General features: G+C 49.4%; 1 protein-coding gene across 4 annotated transcripts in view; it reads right to left on the bottom strand.

Annotated features, from left to right (window-relative positions):
• Nucleotides 1–7,309: 7,309 nt before the first annotated feature.
• The window catches only part of SAMD4A (sterile alpha motif domain containing 4A), a 218,303-nt gene continuing 210,356 nt past the window's right edge, over nt 7,310–15,256 (bottom strand). For 2 of the 4 annotated variants that reach the window (XM_074996232.1, XM_074996234.1), the window contains 2 exons: nt 13,760–13,852; nt 7,310–11,994 (listed from right to left, as the gene is read on the bottom strand). In XM_074996232.1, coding sequence (XP_074852333.1) covers nt 11,966–11,994; nt 13,760–13,852 — 122 coding nt within the window. In that variant the 3' untranslated portion in view covers nt 7,310–11,965. The remainder of the gene's footprint in view (nt 11,995–13,759; nt 13,853–15,256) is intronic. The other 2 variants (XM_074996233.1, XM_074996235.1) reach the window with 1 other exon arrangement.

Genomic DNA, 15,256 nt, shown 5'->3' with positions numbered 1-15,256 from the left:
TCACTCATCTGCCTAGTCCCCACTGATAAAACTGAAGGGCCAGCGAGCAAAATATAACAACAGCCATACTGGGTCAGCCCAAAGGTCCAGCTAGCTTAGTACCCTGTCTTCCGACAACGGCCAATGCCAGGTGCTCCAGAGGGAGTGACGAGATCAGGTACTCATCAAGTGATCCATCCCGGCTCCCCCTTCCCACTTACAGAGACTAGGGACGTCCTCCCCATACGGGCCTGTGTGAGGTGACCACATCTGCACGCAGGATTCACGATGTGGCCATATCATTGATTTAAATGAGCCAAGTGGTCCAGGGAGCGAATCTGGCTTGCATAACATAGCTGTGTGCCCTGCAGGGTACGTTCGGCGCGCCGCCGCCCCCCCCCCCCCCCCCCCCCGGCTCATGTTTAAAATACACAGGTGAGGTTCCACTTCCATGATCGTGAAAAAAATCATCCAGCTGAGACCCCAGGCTACACAGATGGTGCACTCTCTGCAGCGAGCCTGAAACACGGGCTCGCAGGAGTGTAAAAATGCCCTAACCTCCCACTAAGCCCCATTAACTCCAAAACCCGGTGACAGCAGTCTCCCATTGCTTTTCATTTTAGCCCTGGTGTAGGACTAGAGGTAGGAGTGACCAGCCAGAGCTTGGGAACTGGGACTTCCTGTGTAACCCATTACGGGAAAGCACCGCACTAATATTAACAGGGAAATAGCCGTGTTAGTCAGTAGGCTAACAAACCAACCCAGCAGTCACGGAGCAGTTTAAAGACTAACAAAATCATTTATTGGGGAGAAGTTTGCTTGGCTCGTCTTTAAAGTGCTCCGTGACTGCTGTTTAGTTTTGCTATGCTAGTATTAGGTATAGGTGTGTCGCAGACCCTACACCTTTTGTTACAGCTCTAATGCTCACCAGAGCAGCCCTCAGGGCTTTCCAGACTGTTGTTATACTGATATGTTATACCAAGAAAAACCTGTGAAAGAAAGACAACGGTGTGATCACTGCGGGAAAAAATAGTTACATGCCCACCATGTTCTTTATAACGCGGGAATCAACGCTGACTGACCCACCACCTTTTTAAAGCTTTCCTTTGTGTGTGTGTGTGTGTGTGTGTGTGTGTGTAAGCTTCACGTTATACAACGTTCCTTTTGCCAATGGGGATATAATCTCTCACACACACACACACACACACACACACTGCCTTGCAAGGCTGTTTTCTAGACGAACGTACTGGTGTCCAAAACTCTTTAGGCCATGCTACTGCTTTACAGCTCTTGTCCTGACCCTGCCAGTGGCCTGCTGGGCGATCACAGGCATTGGCAGCTATGTGCCTCAGTTTTCCCAGCTGTAAAATGGGGCTAATGCTAGTGCTGTCCTCTGAAAAAACACTGAGGTCGCCCAGCTAAAAAGAAATAGTCATTATTATAGTCCTTGTATTTATTTGTGTGTCTAGTGCTTTTTGTGGGCTCACTCGCGCCCCCCCCCCCCAACCCCCCGCCGAGCGAATTTTTAGCTGTGAGCTATGTAGGACTATTGGCCCTATATGCAAGTCGGTATACTCCTAAAGAAGCTGGCTCCAGATTATTGCACATGTTTAAGCTGCTCTGGTACCTTCTTGCTCTTGGCCTGCTTGGAAAAAAGCAGCTGCTGCATGTACTCAATCCTCCCCAAGGGCCCTAGTACTGCTTGGCGACACGTCACGTGGCACCTAAACCCAAACTGCTTGCGCGAGACCCTGCATTGTCACCCCTCCCCCTCCACCCAGCATATACCCCAGAAGGGTTGGGTGTGGAACCACCAAAACGCTGTCCTGGGCACTTTTTGGCAATGTCGCCGCATTCTGATAAGTCATTGACACTGTATGGGAGCATCACAGTGCCCAGGGCTATATGGCCTGGGGCAGGCTCTGCCGCAAGGGCATTGCCTTTGCTTGCTTAGTGGGGCACCAACTGCATTAAGGGGACTCCAAAAAAGTGACAGTGTTGCCTGGCTCTGTGGTATGTCTGGCAGTGTTTCCATTGAGTCACTGCAGCTTTTTTTGCTGGTACGTAGGCAGGGGCGAGCCAGGCAAGCAAGTGCTCTCTGCAGACAGGCTGGAGCACCCAAGCTCCACGCTGGGGTTGGCAGGAGCTGTAGAGGACACGGCTTGTGAGAGTGAGGAGCAACCAGGCCCAGGTTAGCGGCATGAAAGGAGCAGGGCTGCCAATGAGGGGGCTTTTGACCCTGAGCACCAGCAGGCAGGCGAGGGCCCAGTACCTGCGGTGGACACATGGGACAAGCTGGTGTGTACAGGCTCTTATGACCCCCCCCCCCCCGCCCCACCTGGAACGAGAGCAGTACTAGAGCATGCCAGTGGCATCCTGGCAGGAGGTGGCCAGGCAGGCTGTAGGGTGCAGTGAGCCCATGGTGGAGGCTTGAGCAGCCATGCAAGTGAGGCAGCGGGTTGCCGCTCGGTCGGAGGTGTGAGGGGCAGACAGTTGCACAGGGAATCACAATGGGGGCGAGAAGGTTCAGGGAAGCCAGACTGCAAAGCGGAGCAACTCCCACTCCTCAGCCGAAGCCAGAGGCTGCTCCAGCTGCCCTCTAGCCCCATGGGCCTCAGGCCAGGCCCAAGGCAAGGCACGGTGAGAGGGAGGTAAAGCACCTGGCCTGTCCCACTGGGCTCGGCTGTGGGTGCTCCGGAGCAAGGGATTCCCAGCAGGGCAGGCACAGCAGTGCCAGGTCCCCTCCACTCGAGGGGGGCACTCCAGCCCGCTACACCCCACCCACTCAGCAGAGAGGGCGGAGTCCCACATGACCAGGTCCCTGCCCCTGGCCTTACAGTTGCTTCCCTAGAAGGGCCCTGGCCCAGCCCTAGCCAGAGGTCTAGCTGGGAGCAGGCTGAGCCAACCCGGGCGCCCCGGCGGTTGGGCTCCTCCCTCAGCGAGCTGTGGCAGGGGCTGACCGATGTCTTTTCTTTCCAAGGCAGCCAGGGTGCAGCGCCTCCCTGGCGGCTGGGGGAAGGGGAGCAGCACAAGGGCGAGGTGGGGTGTCCAGGAAAGGCAGCCAGTGCCGCCCAGCCAGCTCCTGTGCACAGCGACGCCCACCCAGTGTGCTCGCCAGCAGGCCTGGCTTCTGCCCAGTCTGGCAGGGGTGGGCCTCTGCTGGGCCCAGCAGGCCTGAATCTGCAGCTAGGCAGGGCGCCAGTGAAGCTTTTATTTGACGCAGTTAATTGCGAGTCACTCACAGTATGTGTGTAACCCACGCACCTGGGTGTGGTTAACTGTCCCATGCAGCGGTACCTAGCCCATGTTACTAAGAAAGACGGTGTCAGCTCCAGCCCAAGCTGAGTGCCAGCTGGCCTTTAGCGGAAGCTGCACTGAGCGCAAGAGGGCCCAGGTTCAAGTCTGCCTGGGAGCAGCTAGATAAGTGCTTCCCTAACGACCATTACCAGCTGCGTCCAGGAGGTGCACGCCGGCCGGCCGGCCAGTGCCAGCATGCCAGGGCCAGGCAAGGAGCTGTTGGCCTGGCTGGCCTCTTGTGGGGTTAACACAGCCAAACAGATTTAGTGCTGTGGCAGGATTTGCTGTTCAGCGGTGGAAAGGGACAGCAAACAGACCATTCCTCCTGCCACCACGGCTTGAGTAATTTTTTGTTTGTTGTTCTCCTCCCCAAACCCACCCTCCCCACCCTGAATGAACTCTAGTCAGCTGGAACGGGCAAAACAGACACAATTTTGGGGGTTGGGGCGAGTCGGGGTGTCTCAGTTCGCCAACGAAGCAGCCTGGTTCTGGGCGGAATGCACCTGTTTTCTGCAAAGAAAGTGGTGGAAATGCAACCTCCACCGTCCCTCACAAACCCCTCCATAAGTGATGGAACATTTTTGGCCAGGTCCATCCAGCAGGTTATTGCTTAGTCAAGGGTCAAACTGAGGGTGGGGAAAAGGGAATCACAGGTCTCCATGTGCCCCTGTTGATTCCCCAGCCTCCCCGCCCCGCAGCCTCGACATGAGCTGTGCCCTGGTGACTTGCCAGAGCTGCCCCGGTATGTAGTGCGACTTAGTGACCGCCTCACTGGGTTTGAATGTGCACCTGTGGGTCTGCTGTTCACCTGAGGCTGACACCATCCCGAAAGGGTGGACCCCAACATGAGAACGGCTCCAAAATGCTCGCGTGGCAGTGGTGGTGTGTGCCTGGCTCTGGTGGGGTGAGTGGCTGGCTGCGGTGCGGGGGTGGGACGTTGAGGGCGGTACCTGGCTGCGCGGAGCCCCCTGTGGTGATTTTTGGATACCACTGAGCTACAACATAGCCAGAGCTCAGGTTGGCACATTCAAAGCATTAACGAAGCCATAGTTGTACCTCTGGGAACCCTCTGTGCTGGGCTCTCAACAACAACTGTTGCCCCTCTACAGGGGGGAAGTGTACCCAAAATGTTACTTGAGTAAACGTGTGGCTGCTTTCACTTCTGGCGAGCAGAGTACAATCAAGATGTGATGCGTATGCACACAGAGGCCATGTTTGTACTTTTACTCAAGTGGTTTACTGGCAGTAATTATGTACACCCCCCACAGCAGCAGTTCTACTTTCATTTAAGTAGCACAGAGATAGCTGTGTTAGTCTGTATCTTCGAGAACAGCATGAAGTCCTGTGGCACCTTATAGACTAACATATTCTGGAGCATAAGCTTTGGTGGGCTCAGATGAAGCAGGTCTTTGCCAACGAAAGCTTATGCTCCCAAATAGCTGTTAGTTTCTAAGGTGCCACAGGACCACTTTTACTGAAGTAACTGTTGGGGTACTTTTTCCATCTCTGTCTGTAGCTTCAAGGGGCTTGAAGTCTGCCTCTTGAGTCCTGATTCCACGCTGGCCTTCCCCGTCAGGGCAGTCAGTCAACAGCGCTCGGAGGCTCACACACTTTTGCTGCTCTTCAACTAGTGCTGCTGGAAACTGCTGCTCTGTCAATCAACCCGGAATATACGCTGGTTACAATTACTCTGTGTACCTTTCAACACCTTGCCGAGAAAGCCAATTTCCTACCTAGACAGATTGCAGCTTTCGGCTTCAGCAAATTGGGCACGTTTGGTCTCCCTCGTTAAGTCATTAGAAGTCTCTTGTGACAGGGCCAGTAACTAGAAATTGGTCTCTCTCAGGGAGGCTTTCAAAATGCAGTCTGAGAGAAAGCAGGGAGAAAAGGTCTCAGACACATTAACTGCCTGGCTGGGAAGTAAAGGGAGTCAGCTGGTGTTATCTGGGTTGTTTTAAGAAAGTTACGAACAATAAATCTCCCTTTGCTACACCACCTATTCCACAGTTACACATTTCATTGTGAATTTAGCTCTCTAGACCCGGGTGAGCAAACTTTTTAAGTCGGGCTCACTTTTTGTCCCTGCAAGTAGCTTCTCCCCCCTCCCACCTTCCTGAAGCTGTCTAATACAATCCAAACTGATGGAAATTTTGGTTATGTTCCTATGGGAAAAAAAAACAACTTTCAGCACATGTAAGAAAATAAGTTTGTAGAATGTAAAAACTTTAATTGGTGTAGAAACGTGAATGCGCACATGTAAAAAAAGGAACCGATGTCAACATCCATAATGAGATGGTTGAGCTGGCAGCCAATCATGTGGCGCCCCCACTTGTGAAATTTCACACACATGCACCCCGAGGGGGCCTGCCCCCTCTTTGAGCACCCCCTGCTCTAGACAGGTCGCAGCTTCCATCCCTGGACAGGGAGGTCTCCCGTTTCTGCACAGATCAGTTTCTACACAGGCAGGGGCGGGGAAGGTAGAGCAGAGGTGGGGATTGGTGGGACCTGAGATGGAGGGGGAGGATTCCCAGCCTTTTCCTGGGCTGGGGGTGGTCATGTGGCCGCCAAGGCCTCCTTCACTGATCACCCCTGCATAATCCTATGCAGGGCCCCATGCATCACCTCTAACTCTGCCTCGTGGGGAAGGATGATCCTGGGGTTTCAGACCCATGGTAGTGGGGTTGGGGGCGGGTGTTAGCAAGTGGGATCTTGGCACCTCCTGTGGGGCTGAAGCCCTGAGGCCCAGCAGACATGCCCGATGCTCAGGGGGTCACTAAGTTTGGCTGCCCCCCGCCTGGACTACACAGGTGTGAGAAAAACCTCAGCCTGAGAGCCGGGGTCACCGCTGCAGACCTGTGTGTGAGCCCTGCACAGAGCTGGGGGACAGGTGCTCAGAGCAGCAGGCCCAGCCCCTTTCAGCTGGGGGATGACTGCCAGGGTGCCAGGTGATCAGCAGGTTTTGATTCATGCTGGCAGGAAGGAGAGGGAATGGCCCAGAACTGTGCACTCTCCTGTCAGTGATGGCTCTGTTGGGGGCTGCTTTTGGAGCCATTCCCATTTTGGTGGGTTCCCTTTCGGAAAGGAGCCAACCTCAGGGCACACGGCAGAAGCCAGGAGCACATTCACCAAGCCCCAGGAGCCCAACAGAGCTCAGAGCAGCTTGGGCCTATTTTGACCAGCTGCCCCACTCACCTCAGCCTGGAGAGTCACTGGGGCTGGAGTGGGGAAGGGGTGGGGCAGCCCTGGGGGGATGCATTCAAACCCCTTGCACTCCTCCTGTGTACAGGCCTGGTGTGGTTGCCATGGTTAGCAATGCTTCCTGTGGCATGGTAATCCACTATGCCAGTGGGAGAAGATGGATTCAGAGTCCAAGGGCAGAAGGGACCTCTGTGACCATGTAGGCTGACCTCCTGTGAACTTGCTCGGAATAATCCCAAGAAAAGATCTGCCGGGAAAACAGCCCATCTTGATTCAACTTGTGAGGGCAAAAATACAGAAAAAACAACAGCGGGAGAGCCGTCTTGTGAGGTAGAACTGCTGACAGTGATGCAGAAGAGAGTTCACAGAAGTGCCGGATAGCTGGAGAATTCAGCTTCATAGAACCAGAACTTCCTGAGTTCTGAGCCTGGCTGTCAGAACCCTTCGCTTGTCATGTCTCCTTGAAAAAGAGGATTCTGATTTGTGCCTCAGTTTTACATTTGCAGAGGGGGTTAGTACTAACTTGGCACACCTACTTCACAAGGGACAGATAAACATTTGTGGGATGCTCTGGCATTTACACACACGAAAGCCCAGATCTTCGGCACCTAAATAACGAGATCAGTGGGGACTAGGTATCTCAATATCATAATCTGGGCCTAAATTGCAGCTGCAGGACTTCTACAGAAATATAACACCACTTTTCTACAAAACTGAGCAGCTGTTTTCCTTCATTCCTTTGGCATCACAACGCTGCCCTTGGGGAAGGGAAAAAATGGAAAAAGAAATGTCACCCTCCCCCGCAACAAATAAATAATAAGATAATACACCCCAGTGTTACAAAACGTTGTATTAATCGTCTCCCCTCACTTTCAATATAATGTTGATATGAAATATAACCATGGTTCCTAGTTACACGGGAGGAAATGAGTAATAAATACATGGTAGCAAGTTTAAATCACAAGGGTGTTTCACTGGTAACAACATTTGAAAACTGTACACTTGCAAAGAACAGCATCTTCAAACATTAGTATTTCTTTATATCAGGAAGCTTTTACATGTAACAAACATGCTGTTTCCATATATGACAAATTTAAAAAATATGCATTGCTTGGCAACATTAACTAGGCAAAAATATTTCTTTGTGCACTAGCTTTATACAGAAAACACAAGACTAAATGCATGCATGCATGTACAAGAAGGAGCTGCCAGAAGGTGGCATGCAACAAAAGAAAATTCAAAGCTTTTTAAAGTACGCTTACAGTGTGCATAAATACAGAAGGGTTATATATTAATAAGAGAGGAAGTATTCTGTTTAACATTATTAACATTCCTGGTTTCTTCCTATTCCTCCCAGAGGAATACACATTCACCTTTAAGTAAAGATAAAGGAATACAAAAAATAAAACTCACTTTGCAAACTCTGATGACTTGTATAAAATCAACTTTAGTGTTATCATAACTGTGTGCAAATTAGACTTCTGCAGGATCTACTTTTCATCAGGCACATTCAGAAAGCCTAAAATGGGTCATCCTTCTGCACCCCAAGATAGAGAAAGTTGACAACAGAAATATTTTTAAGTGCTGACTAAAATCTGAGCTCTGATTCCCAGTCCTACGTTCTTACATGTATGGAACAGGGGACTTCATGGTATTTGTTCATATGTCACCATGTATCACACATCACTTTGTTCAGGTACAAGGCCTGTTGGTGACTGGAGAAAAATCCCTGACTTTCCACCATCTCAGAAAAACAGACTGATCCCCAGCTCAGGTACCTGCATTGCTACTTAGACATCAGGCTTGTCCATGAAAGGGTTAGCTCATGGCACCTCAATGGAAAAGCATGGTTTCCTCAGTGTCATGAATACTTGTCCCTTACCAGGAAGGTGGGAGGAAAGAGATAATCGGAAGGCTGTGTCCACTGTCAAACACGGCTCGTTTTCACAACAGGGGGACATTGTCAGTATCCCGCTCAAAAGAGGCAAACGCTTGTGTCTGGCTGCACTGGTTGAAGTCAGCCCAGTTCAGCGCTCGGTGCACAAAACATCTGATTCCAGTGCCTATTCAGCAAAGTGTGTGCTTAACTTTAAACTCATGCGTAAGTCCCCTTGAACTCAGTGGAACTTAAGCACTTGTTTAAGAGATGTGCTTTGTGAGTAGGGGTGCCCTGCGATGAAATCTGCCAGCTGCCTTGTGCATTGCACTATGGTTTTAGACTCTGATGATCCCGTCCAGCTCAGCAGGGCAAGCTGACAGGGGAGGAGGGATAGCAAAGCTTGACCTGGCACAAAGCAGGTTCATTTGGCAGCGTGGACGCAGTCAAGGACACTTGGATACATGGAATTCATCAGCTTGTCAGTGCAGACAGCATCACCAAGTAGACACAAGCGATTTTATTCTTCTTGTCAGCTGTCATTCAGAAGTGAAACCCAAAGCAGCAAAAAAACCACCATCAGTGTTTCACTCTGCGTACATTTCAGCCTCTTGTATGTGTCTGCCCTCTACTGTTAATAAATGTAAGAAACCACTAAGGATAAAAGCACCAGTAAAACCTCATACATACATGATAATAGTGTAGCAAACTACTGTCTCTGGAAGAGATGCTTGCAGAGATGCCAAGTACACACTGCTTTACTTAGAAAACAAACAAAAAACCCACATTTCTATGTAGTGAAATATTTGTAACTCTGAGATTTGAAATCCTTTGATACTTGCTTATTATAAAACAGTTGCATTTGGGATAAATGGGTAAATACAAAAAAATAAAGGCACTGCCGCTTTATTACTAAATATTTGACTTCACAGCCTTATGCATGCAACTGGTTTTTATAAATAAATGTATTTTACTTTAGGATTTGATTTTTAAATTGAGCTCTATACCTGCACTCAACACAGGCCTGATAACAGAGCTAGGAAGGACTTCTAAAACTGAACTGAAGCCACTTCTTAATTAAAACAAAAAACAGCAAAACACAACGAAGTCTCTCATTAACCTATACATGGTCAATGGAAAAATAAGCTTCTTTTTTTTTTTTTCAAATGAAAAATTGAATTATGTGGTGGTTAATAACAGACATCATTATCATGGTTACCAGCCATAGCAAGTTAATAAGTATATATTCAAAATAATATATCTAATAATCAGATAACCTCTGTTTCTATATTCAGCAAAGGAATAAATAGAATTTCAGATTTGTAAATACTTTGTCTTCCTTTCAAAAGATTCATGCTAAGGTGATTGTGTTCACAATTCATTTTCTGATGCTGCATGTTGTATATAGCTACAAATACTCGAGATGCAACACAGATTTCCTATACAATTTGTATAATACTGCAGTTCATTATCCTCTTCATTTACTTTTCTTAAACTCCTTATAACACATTCCAAAACCCCCTCCTCCCTCTTCCTTTGTTACGCCACCAAATCATGCTCAGTTACATTGCATCATGCATTCTAGTAAACAGAACCAAAAAAAAAAAAAATCAACTTTCTGTTCATCAGCATGAAAAATTGCATTTTGGCACTTTTGTTTTTATAAAGTTAAGTAAAAATGCTGCATCTAAATTGGATTTACAAACCTTATTGCACACATAAGAACACCTCTGGGAAGCTGCAGGTTAGCCCTTATTCCCACCTTCAAACTAGCTGCATCGAATGTTTGGCACCGAAAATATTTGATTCTTTGAGCAGTTCCATAGCTCCTTGCAGAGAATGTCAACCACCCAACCAACATGAGCCGACCACACTGATTTTTGAAGCACTGTATAGATTCATATAACCATGGCATGTACTAAGGATTACTTTTCTTTATATAATAAAGAAAAATTGCATGCGCCAAAGCATTTCTTACTGACACCAATGTAAATATGGATTAACTTTACTAAAGAGAATGGAAATACACTGGGGTAAAACTGGTGTAAGGTTAAAAAAAAATAAAAAACCAGACTCTCTGTGTCTAATGGGGATTCAATAACCACGTGTTACTGAAATGTCAGGTGAAGCTTCTGTTCTTCTTTGGGTGTAAATATGGAGTTAACCCACTGAATTCAATGGAAAAGCTATGGATAGAGGCTGGTGCAAATGAGACTTGAGTCTGGGACCTGATCTCAGGTATACACTTGTTTGATGAAAATTATCTCAAATTCGCATGTGCAATGGACAAGGTCCATATTTAAATCTCAGTTATGAAAAACGTGGTATAGCTACAGGTCTGGGATGACAGCAGCAGAAAGATGTGCATCAAACTACTGTCTCTTAAATCTTTAATCCATCCACATGTTGCTCTTCCTTCCTTTCCGTGTAATACCCAGCTTAGCCTGCTGATTACCCAGCAGCCACATGCCTGCTTATTATTTTTTAAGGATCAAGAAAAAGGCAGCCGTGTTTGTGTGCCAGTGTAAACACTGAGCAGAGCGTACTCACTCACTATTCATACCGAGAGCTGCCGTCCAGCACTGCTTACACGTTGCTGCTCTCCTGCATGGTCCCTTCACACAGGAAGCTCGTGCTTTCCCCTCTAATCCTTCTCTACCTCTTCACATCCTCTTGTTACCCCCTGGCAAGAAAAAGCCCAGCCCCTTGCCCCTGTGATGTAGCTGCCAAACAGTAGCTAGTTCTGAAAATGGACCAGTCAGTCTGGGATGCAGTGGCAGGTCTGTAAAAGCCATGATGCAGCATCTTTTAGGTACTCACCCACACAAGATAAGAAACAAGAATCTGATCGCGCTAGCACTTCACGCCCAACCACACAAAACCCCGTTCACTTTGCAACATCCCTTGCTCCCTTCTCTCATGGCCTCTCCATTCTGGCTGATAGGATTAAAACCCAAGGCCTGCCCCTAGAAGCACAGCTTGGCTGCTATGTAAAATGCAAACCTGCTGCTCTTAACCGAAGTAAAACAAAACAAAACAAATTGCTCACAACAGGAATATGAGACAAAGGCCCACCTGACATTATTATACACTTATGTACCCTTAATATCTGCTCTTATGTAAACAGTACACAAACTGAAATTTAGTTGTTTTAAATTTCCTTGCGAGGACGTTTGGTTGTTGGTGTTTGGACTGCACTGCAGCTCCAGTAGACGTCTGAGCTCCAGTGAAATACAAGAGTCGTAAACGCTGAACAGTAAGTTCCCCCGTTGTTTTTTGGTCACATGCGTGATTTGTTAATTTCTGCATTCAGAAACAGGGCTTGCTTCTGGTGCTCCCCCTCCTCGGGGGGGTTGAACACCTCATTTACCAGCACTTTGCCTTTCCCCCCGGCTTTTCCTCGAGAGAGGATGTAATCATGGACCAAGCAAAGTCCAATTCTAATGATATGTTCACAAGGACAATCTACACATTCACAAAATTAAAACAAGAGACAGAGAGAGAGAGAGAACGCAAAATCTCTTGGAGAATCCTGTGTGAGTCTGGAGACTGCTGCCCCTGGACCTGCCGCAGTCACTCTCATGGCCAGAGCTGTCACTGTTACACGCTCCTCTTCTATATCGTAGAGGTTCTGTCAACACCATCTGAAAGATTTAAGTCACGGTTAGGAGCCACCGCACATCACGTCGAATTGCACTGCCACCAGGACCATGTTGCACATACCTGACTTACATAAACACAGCAGATTAGCCTGAATACATCTGGTGCGTCTGAATGTTGGGGCAATTCAAACCTGGATCCACCTAACTATCCTCCACATCTGTGTGCCAGTCATGAGGACATGGACACGCCCTCTCCCGGGCGGAATATAAAATCAGTGCTGGTTTGTGTATTGTTGCAATCTGTTCTGAGCAAGGGACATGGCCAATTCTGCTGTTCTGGGAGCAGCCCAAGGAATACATTGTGACTCAGGATATGTCAACACTAGGCAAACGAAAACAACCACAGATACACGATTCTAGCTATGGCAACTGTATAGCTAGAATCAAGCTATCTGCACTCGGCTTACTTGGCTGTCTCTACTGAGCAAGGTTGATGGGAGTTTCTCCCGTTGACCTCTCTTACTCCTCGTGTCTTGTGAGAGATACAGGGGTCGACTGTGACCCTTTAGAGGTCGATTTTATGAGACCCCACTAGATGCATGAAACCAAACCCCAGATCGACCCGCTACAGGTCAATCTTCTGAGCTTGGGTAGACATGGCCTTAGAGTCCCAGTGCGCGCCTGTGCTCCGGAATGGAAGTAATTTGCTGCAGGTCTATTGCCCACTTCTTGTTCTGTTTTCCCACTTTCCACCCCACCCCCCCGCCATGTGGGTCAGTGAACAGTCGCCATGCAGAGCTGAGCAGGGCCCTGCGGTGCAGAGGGCCTGTGCAAGTCCCTTGTGCCAGAACACAGCCAAAGAGACCGTCTTGTCCTAAATTAATACGTGGGTGTCAGAGTAGGAGATGCACAACTCTGTAAGCTGGTCAGATCTTGCTCTGTGCAACCCTAGCAGGTAGAACTCCCCTTTATGTCAGCCCGAGTGGGACTGTATGATAGGTCCCTGTTCCAGGAGCGTTTGGCAATGAGGTCCTGCCTAGTGGATTGCCGGCTATTGGGTGGATTTCTTCCAGTGGTGTGGGGTTTATTTTGTTTCGAAGATGCAGCAGAACTAGGTTAAGCAAGTGAAAGGAACAATTAGGGTACATCTACACTACAGGGAAGGTCGGCCCTGCTGCGGTTGAGCTTCCAGAGTTTGATTTAGCACACCAACTGGGGATGCACTAATTGAATTTACAGGTGCCCCCATCAACCACGGCACTCCTGTTCCCCCCCCCGGGGCAGGAGTAAGGGAAGTCGAGGGGAATGCAGGCTCCTGTCAAACCCCCTGAATAGAGACAGCGCAGGAGCCTGATTAAGGTACGTTGACTTTAGGTAGGTAATTAATGTAGCTGGAAGTGTGTAGCTCAATCCGACCTTTCCCTGTGGTGTAGACCTGACCTCAAAGAGCCAAGAGATGTCATGGAGGCAGCCTTCATGCTATGCCTGAAGCAAGGCCCCGCGATGGGATGAGCACTATCCACTCTACCTTATTTCCCTGGGAGCAGAGAGCGCTCCCTCAACACTTCAGAACAGCCATGATGGAGGCATCTGGAGCTAAATTCCCCTTAGTTAATTTCTGGCCTCCTCTCTTCCTGACAACCGCCTGGTAACGTACAGTTTCTGACCCTTTTCAAGCGGGACCCTATCCTGTTGCAGCTAGGAAGTCAGGATATCTGTGGACTTGGTGGTCGGGATGAGGGGTTTTGGTCAGTAAATGCCTCAGTTAAGTGTGGTTTCTCAGCGAGGCCGTAGTGAGCCAACTGACCAGTCAGATAGCGTTGAGAGGTGTGCGTGGGCGTATCACACCTGCTCCCGCCAATGAAATCCACAGTGCCTATGATGCTCCATGCACAGCTCTCTACAAGGGGAACAAGCATGGAAAGAAAGAACAACAATGAAAAGCTATGGTGAGGATTCATGCTGTGGAAAAGTTTTCAACCAGACAGGTGTTCTGACAAATGCATTCGGGCACAAGCTCTCAGTCTCACTGACTCGCTGTCTCGGAATAACTACTGGTTGACGTGACTCCTCTGCTCAGGCACGCTCAGATTTATGAAGGCACTGGGGTGGCTTTCCGAAATATCACAGCAGGCTTTGGGGTGCGGAGATCTTACCTGGAGAGAAAGCTCTTGTATATCCAGCCCCCTCTGGAATTACGGATGCCTGCCAAAGACGGGTATGGACTGAAACATCAGATCAACCTGATTTCACAGCCTGCGCCCTTTAGAGTTGGGTGCAGTGTGGATCCAAATTCAGTGCCTGGCTCATCTTGTGAATGGGCTGAACCAAAAGCTGGATCCCAACACCTGCAAGGCTCTGAGGAGTTCAGGTCCAGGTTACAGCATTGCCCCTAGCTCCTCCCTAGTACAGGCTCAATACAAGATAGGTACCCCAGCTTGGAGGTGCTCTTCTTCTGGGAGGAGAACATAGAGGGTAGACTGCGGGGTGGCTCCTGCAGCTATACTGTGCCCATTGCTGCCCTGAGCGTGAGGGGTGACCCCCGGTGACGCAAAGTGACTTCCAATGCGGCACTGGGAGTGCCCCCGGGGAGACCTCGGCTGAACACAGGCAGGGAATCGGGTTGCTACGGCAAGCAGCAGAGGCAGTCATCCCACACAATGCAGCCCATTGAGCCCATCCGTGAGACAGAGGAAATACCTAGGAGGGCTGCTGTAATGATCCGACTCATAGGAGACATGGCAGCTGGTGTCCAGACACTGGGTCGTTGTGTTACAAAGCCAGAGTGATGCATCAGGCCAGCAGCCCTGCATACCACGGCCTACCACATTACTGACTTTGGCAGTGGCCAAGGGAGCTACTCCTCAGGCAGGGCCGGACACACAGCATGCCCTGTTCCCCTGCTCGGCTCATCACAGAACTCCCTGAAGACTGAGGCAGCAGCTCACCCCGCTGGGATGTTCAGACTCAGAACAACCAGGTTCGGTTAAGCTCTGCTTCATTTGCTTATCTAAAGCTACTTATAGTGCTTTTCATGAAGAGAGGCCTGGGCCCAGGCAATGAGGGTCAAAGCCCTAACTGGTCTGGCTCCTCCCAGACTCTGCACCTCTCCTCACATAGTGGCAGGCAGTGGCTGCCAAGAGGGTGTTCTCTGCTCTGGAATTGGCCACCCACTCCCCTGGGCTGGTTCAACACAGGGCCTGGATTCCTGGGCATGCTGCACAAACCCTTTGTTTGAGGCAGGGCGGTTTGAGGGGTGGTTTTGCTGCGGGGACAGATGGGCTGACTTGGTCCATTCTCTGTC

The sequence above is a fragment of the Carettochelys insculpta genome, chromosome 6 (genome assembly GCF_033958435.1).
Source record: "Carettochelys insculpta isolate YL-2023 chromosome 6, ASM3395843v1, whole genome shotgun sequence".
NCBI lineage: Eukaryota > Metazoa > Chordata > Testudines > Carettochelyidae > Carettochelys > Carettochelys insculpta.
The sequence above is the reverse complement of the archived record's forward strand: the minus strand, read 5'-3'. Positions and strand labels throughout refer to the sequence as shown.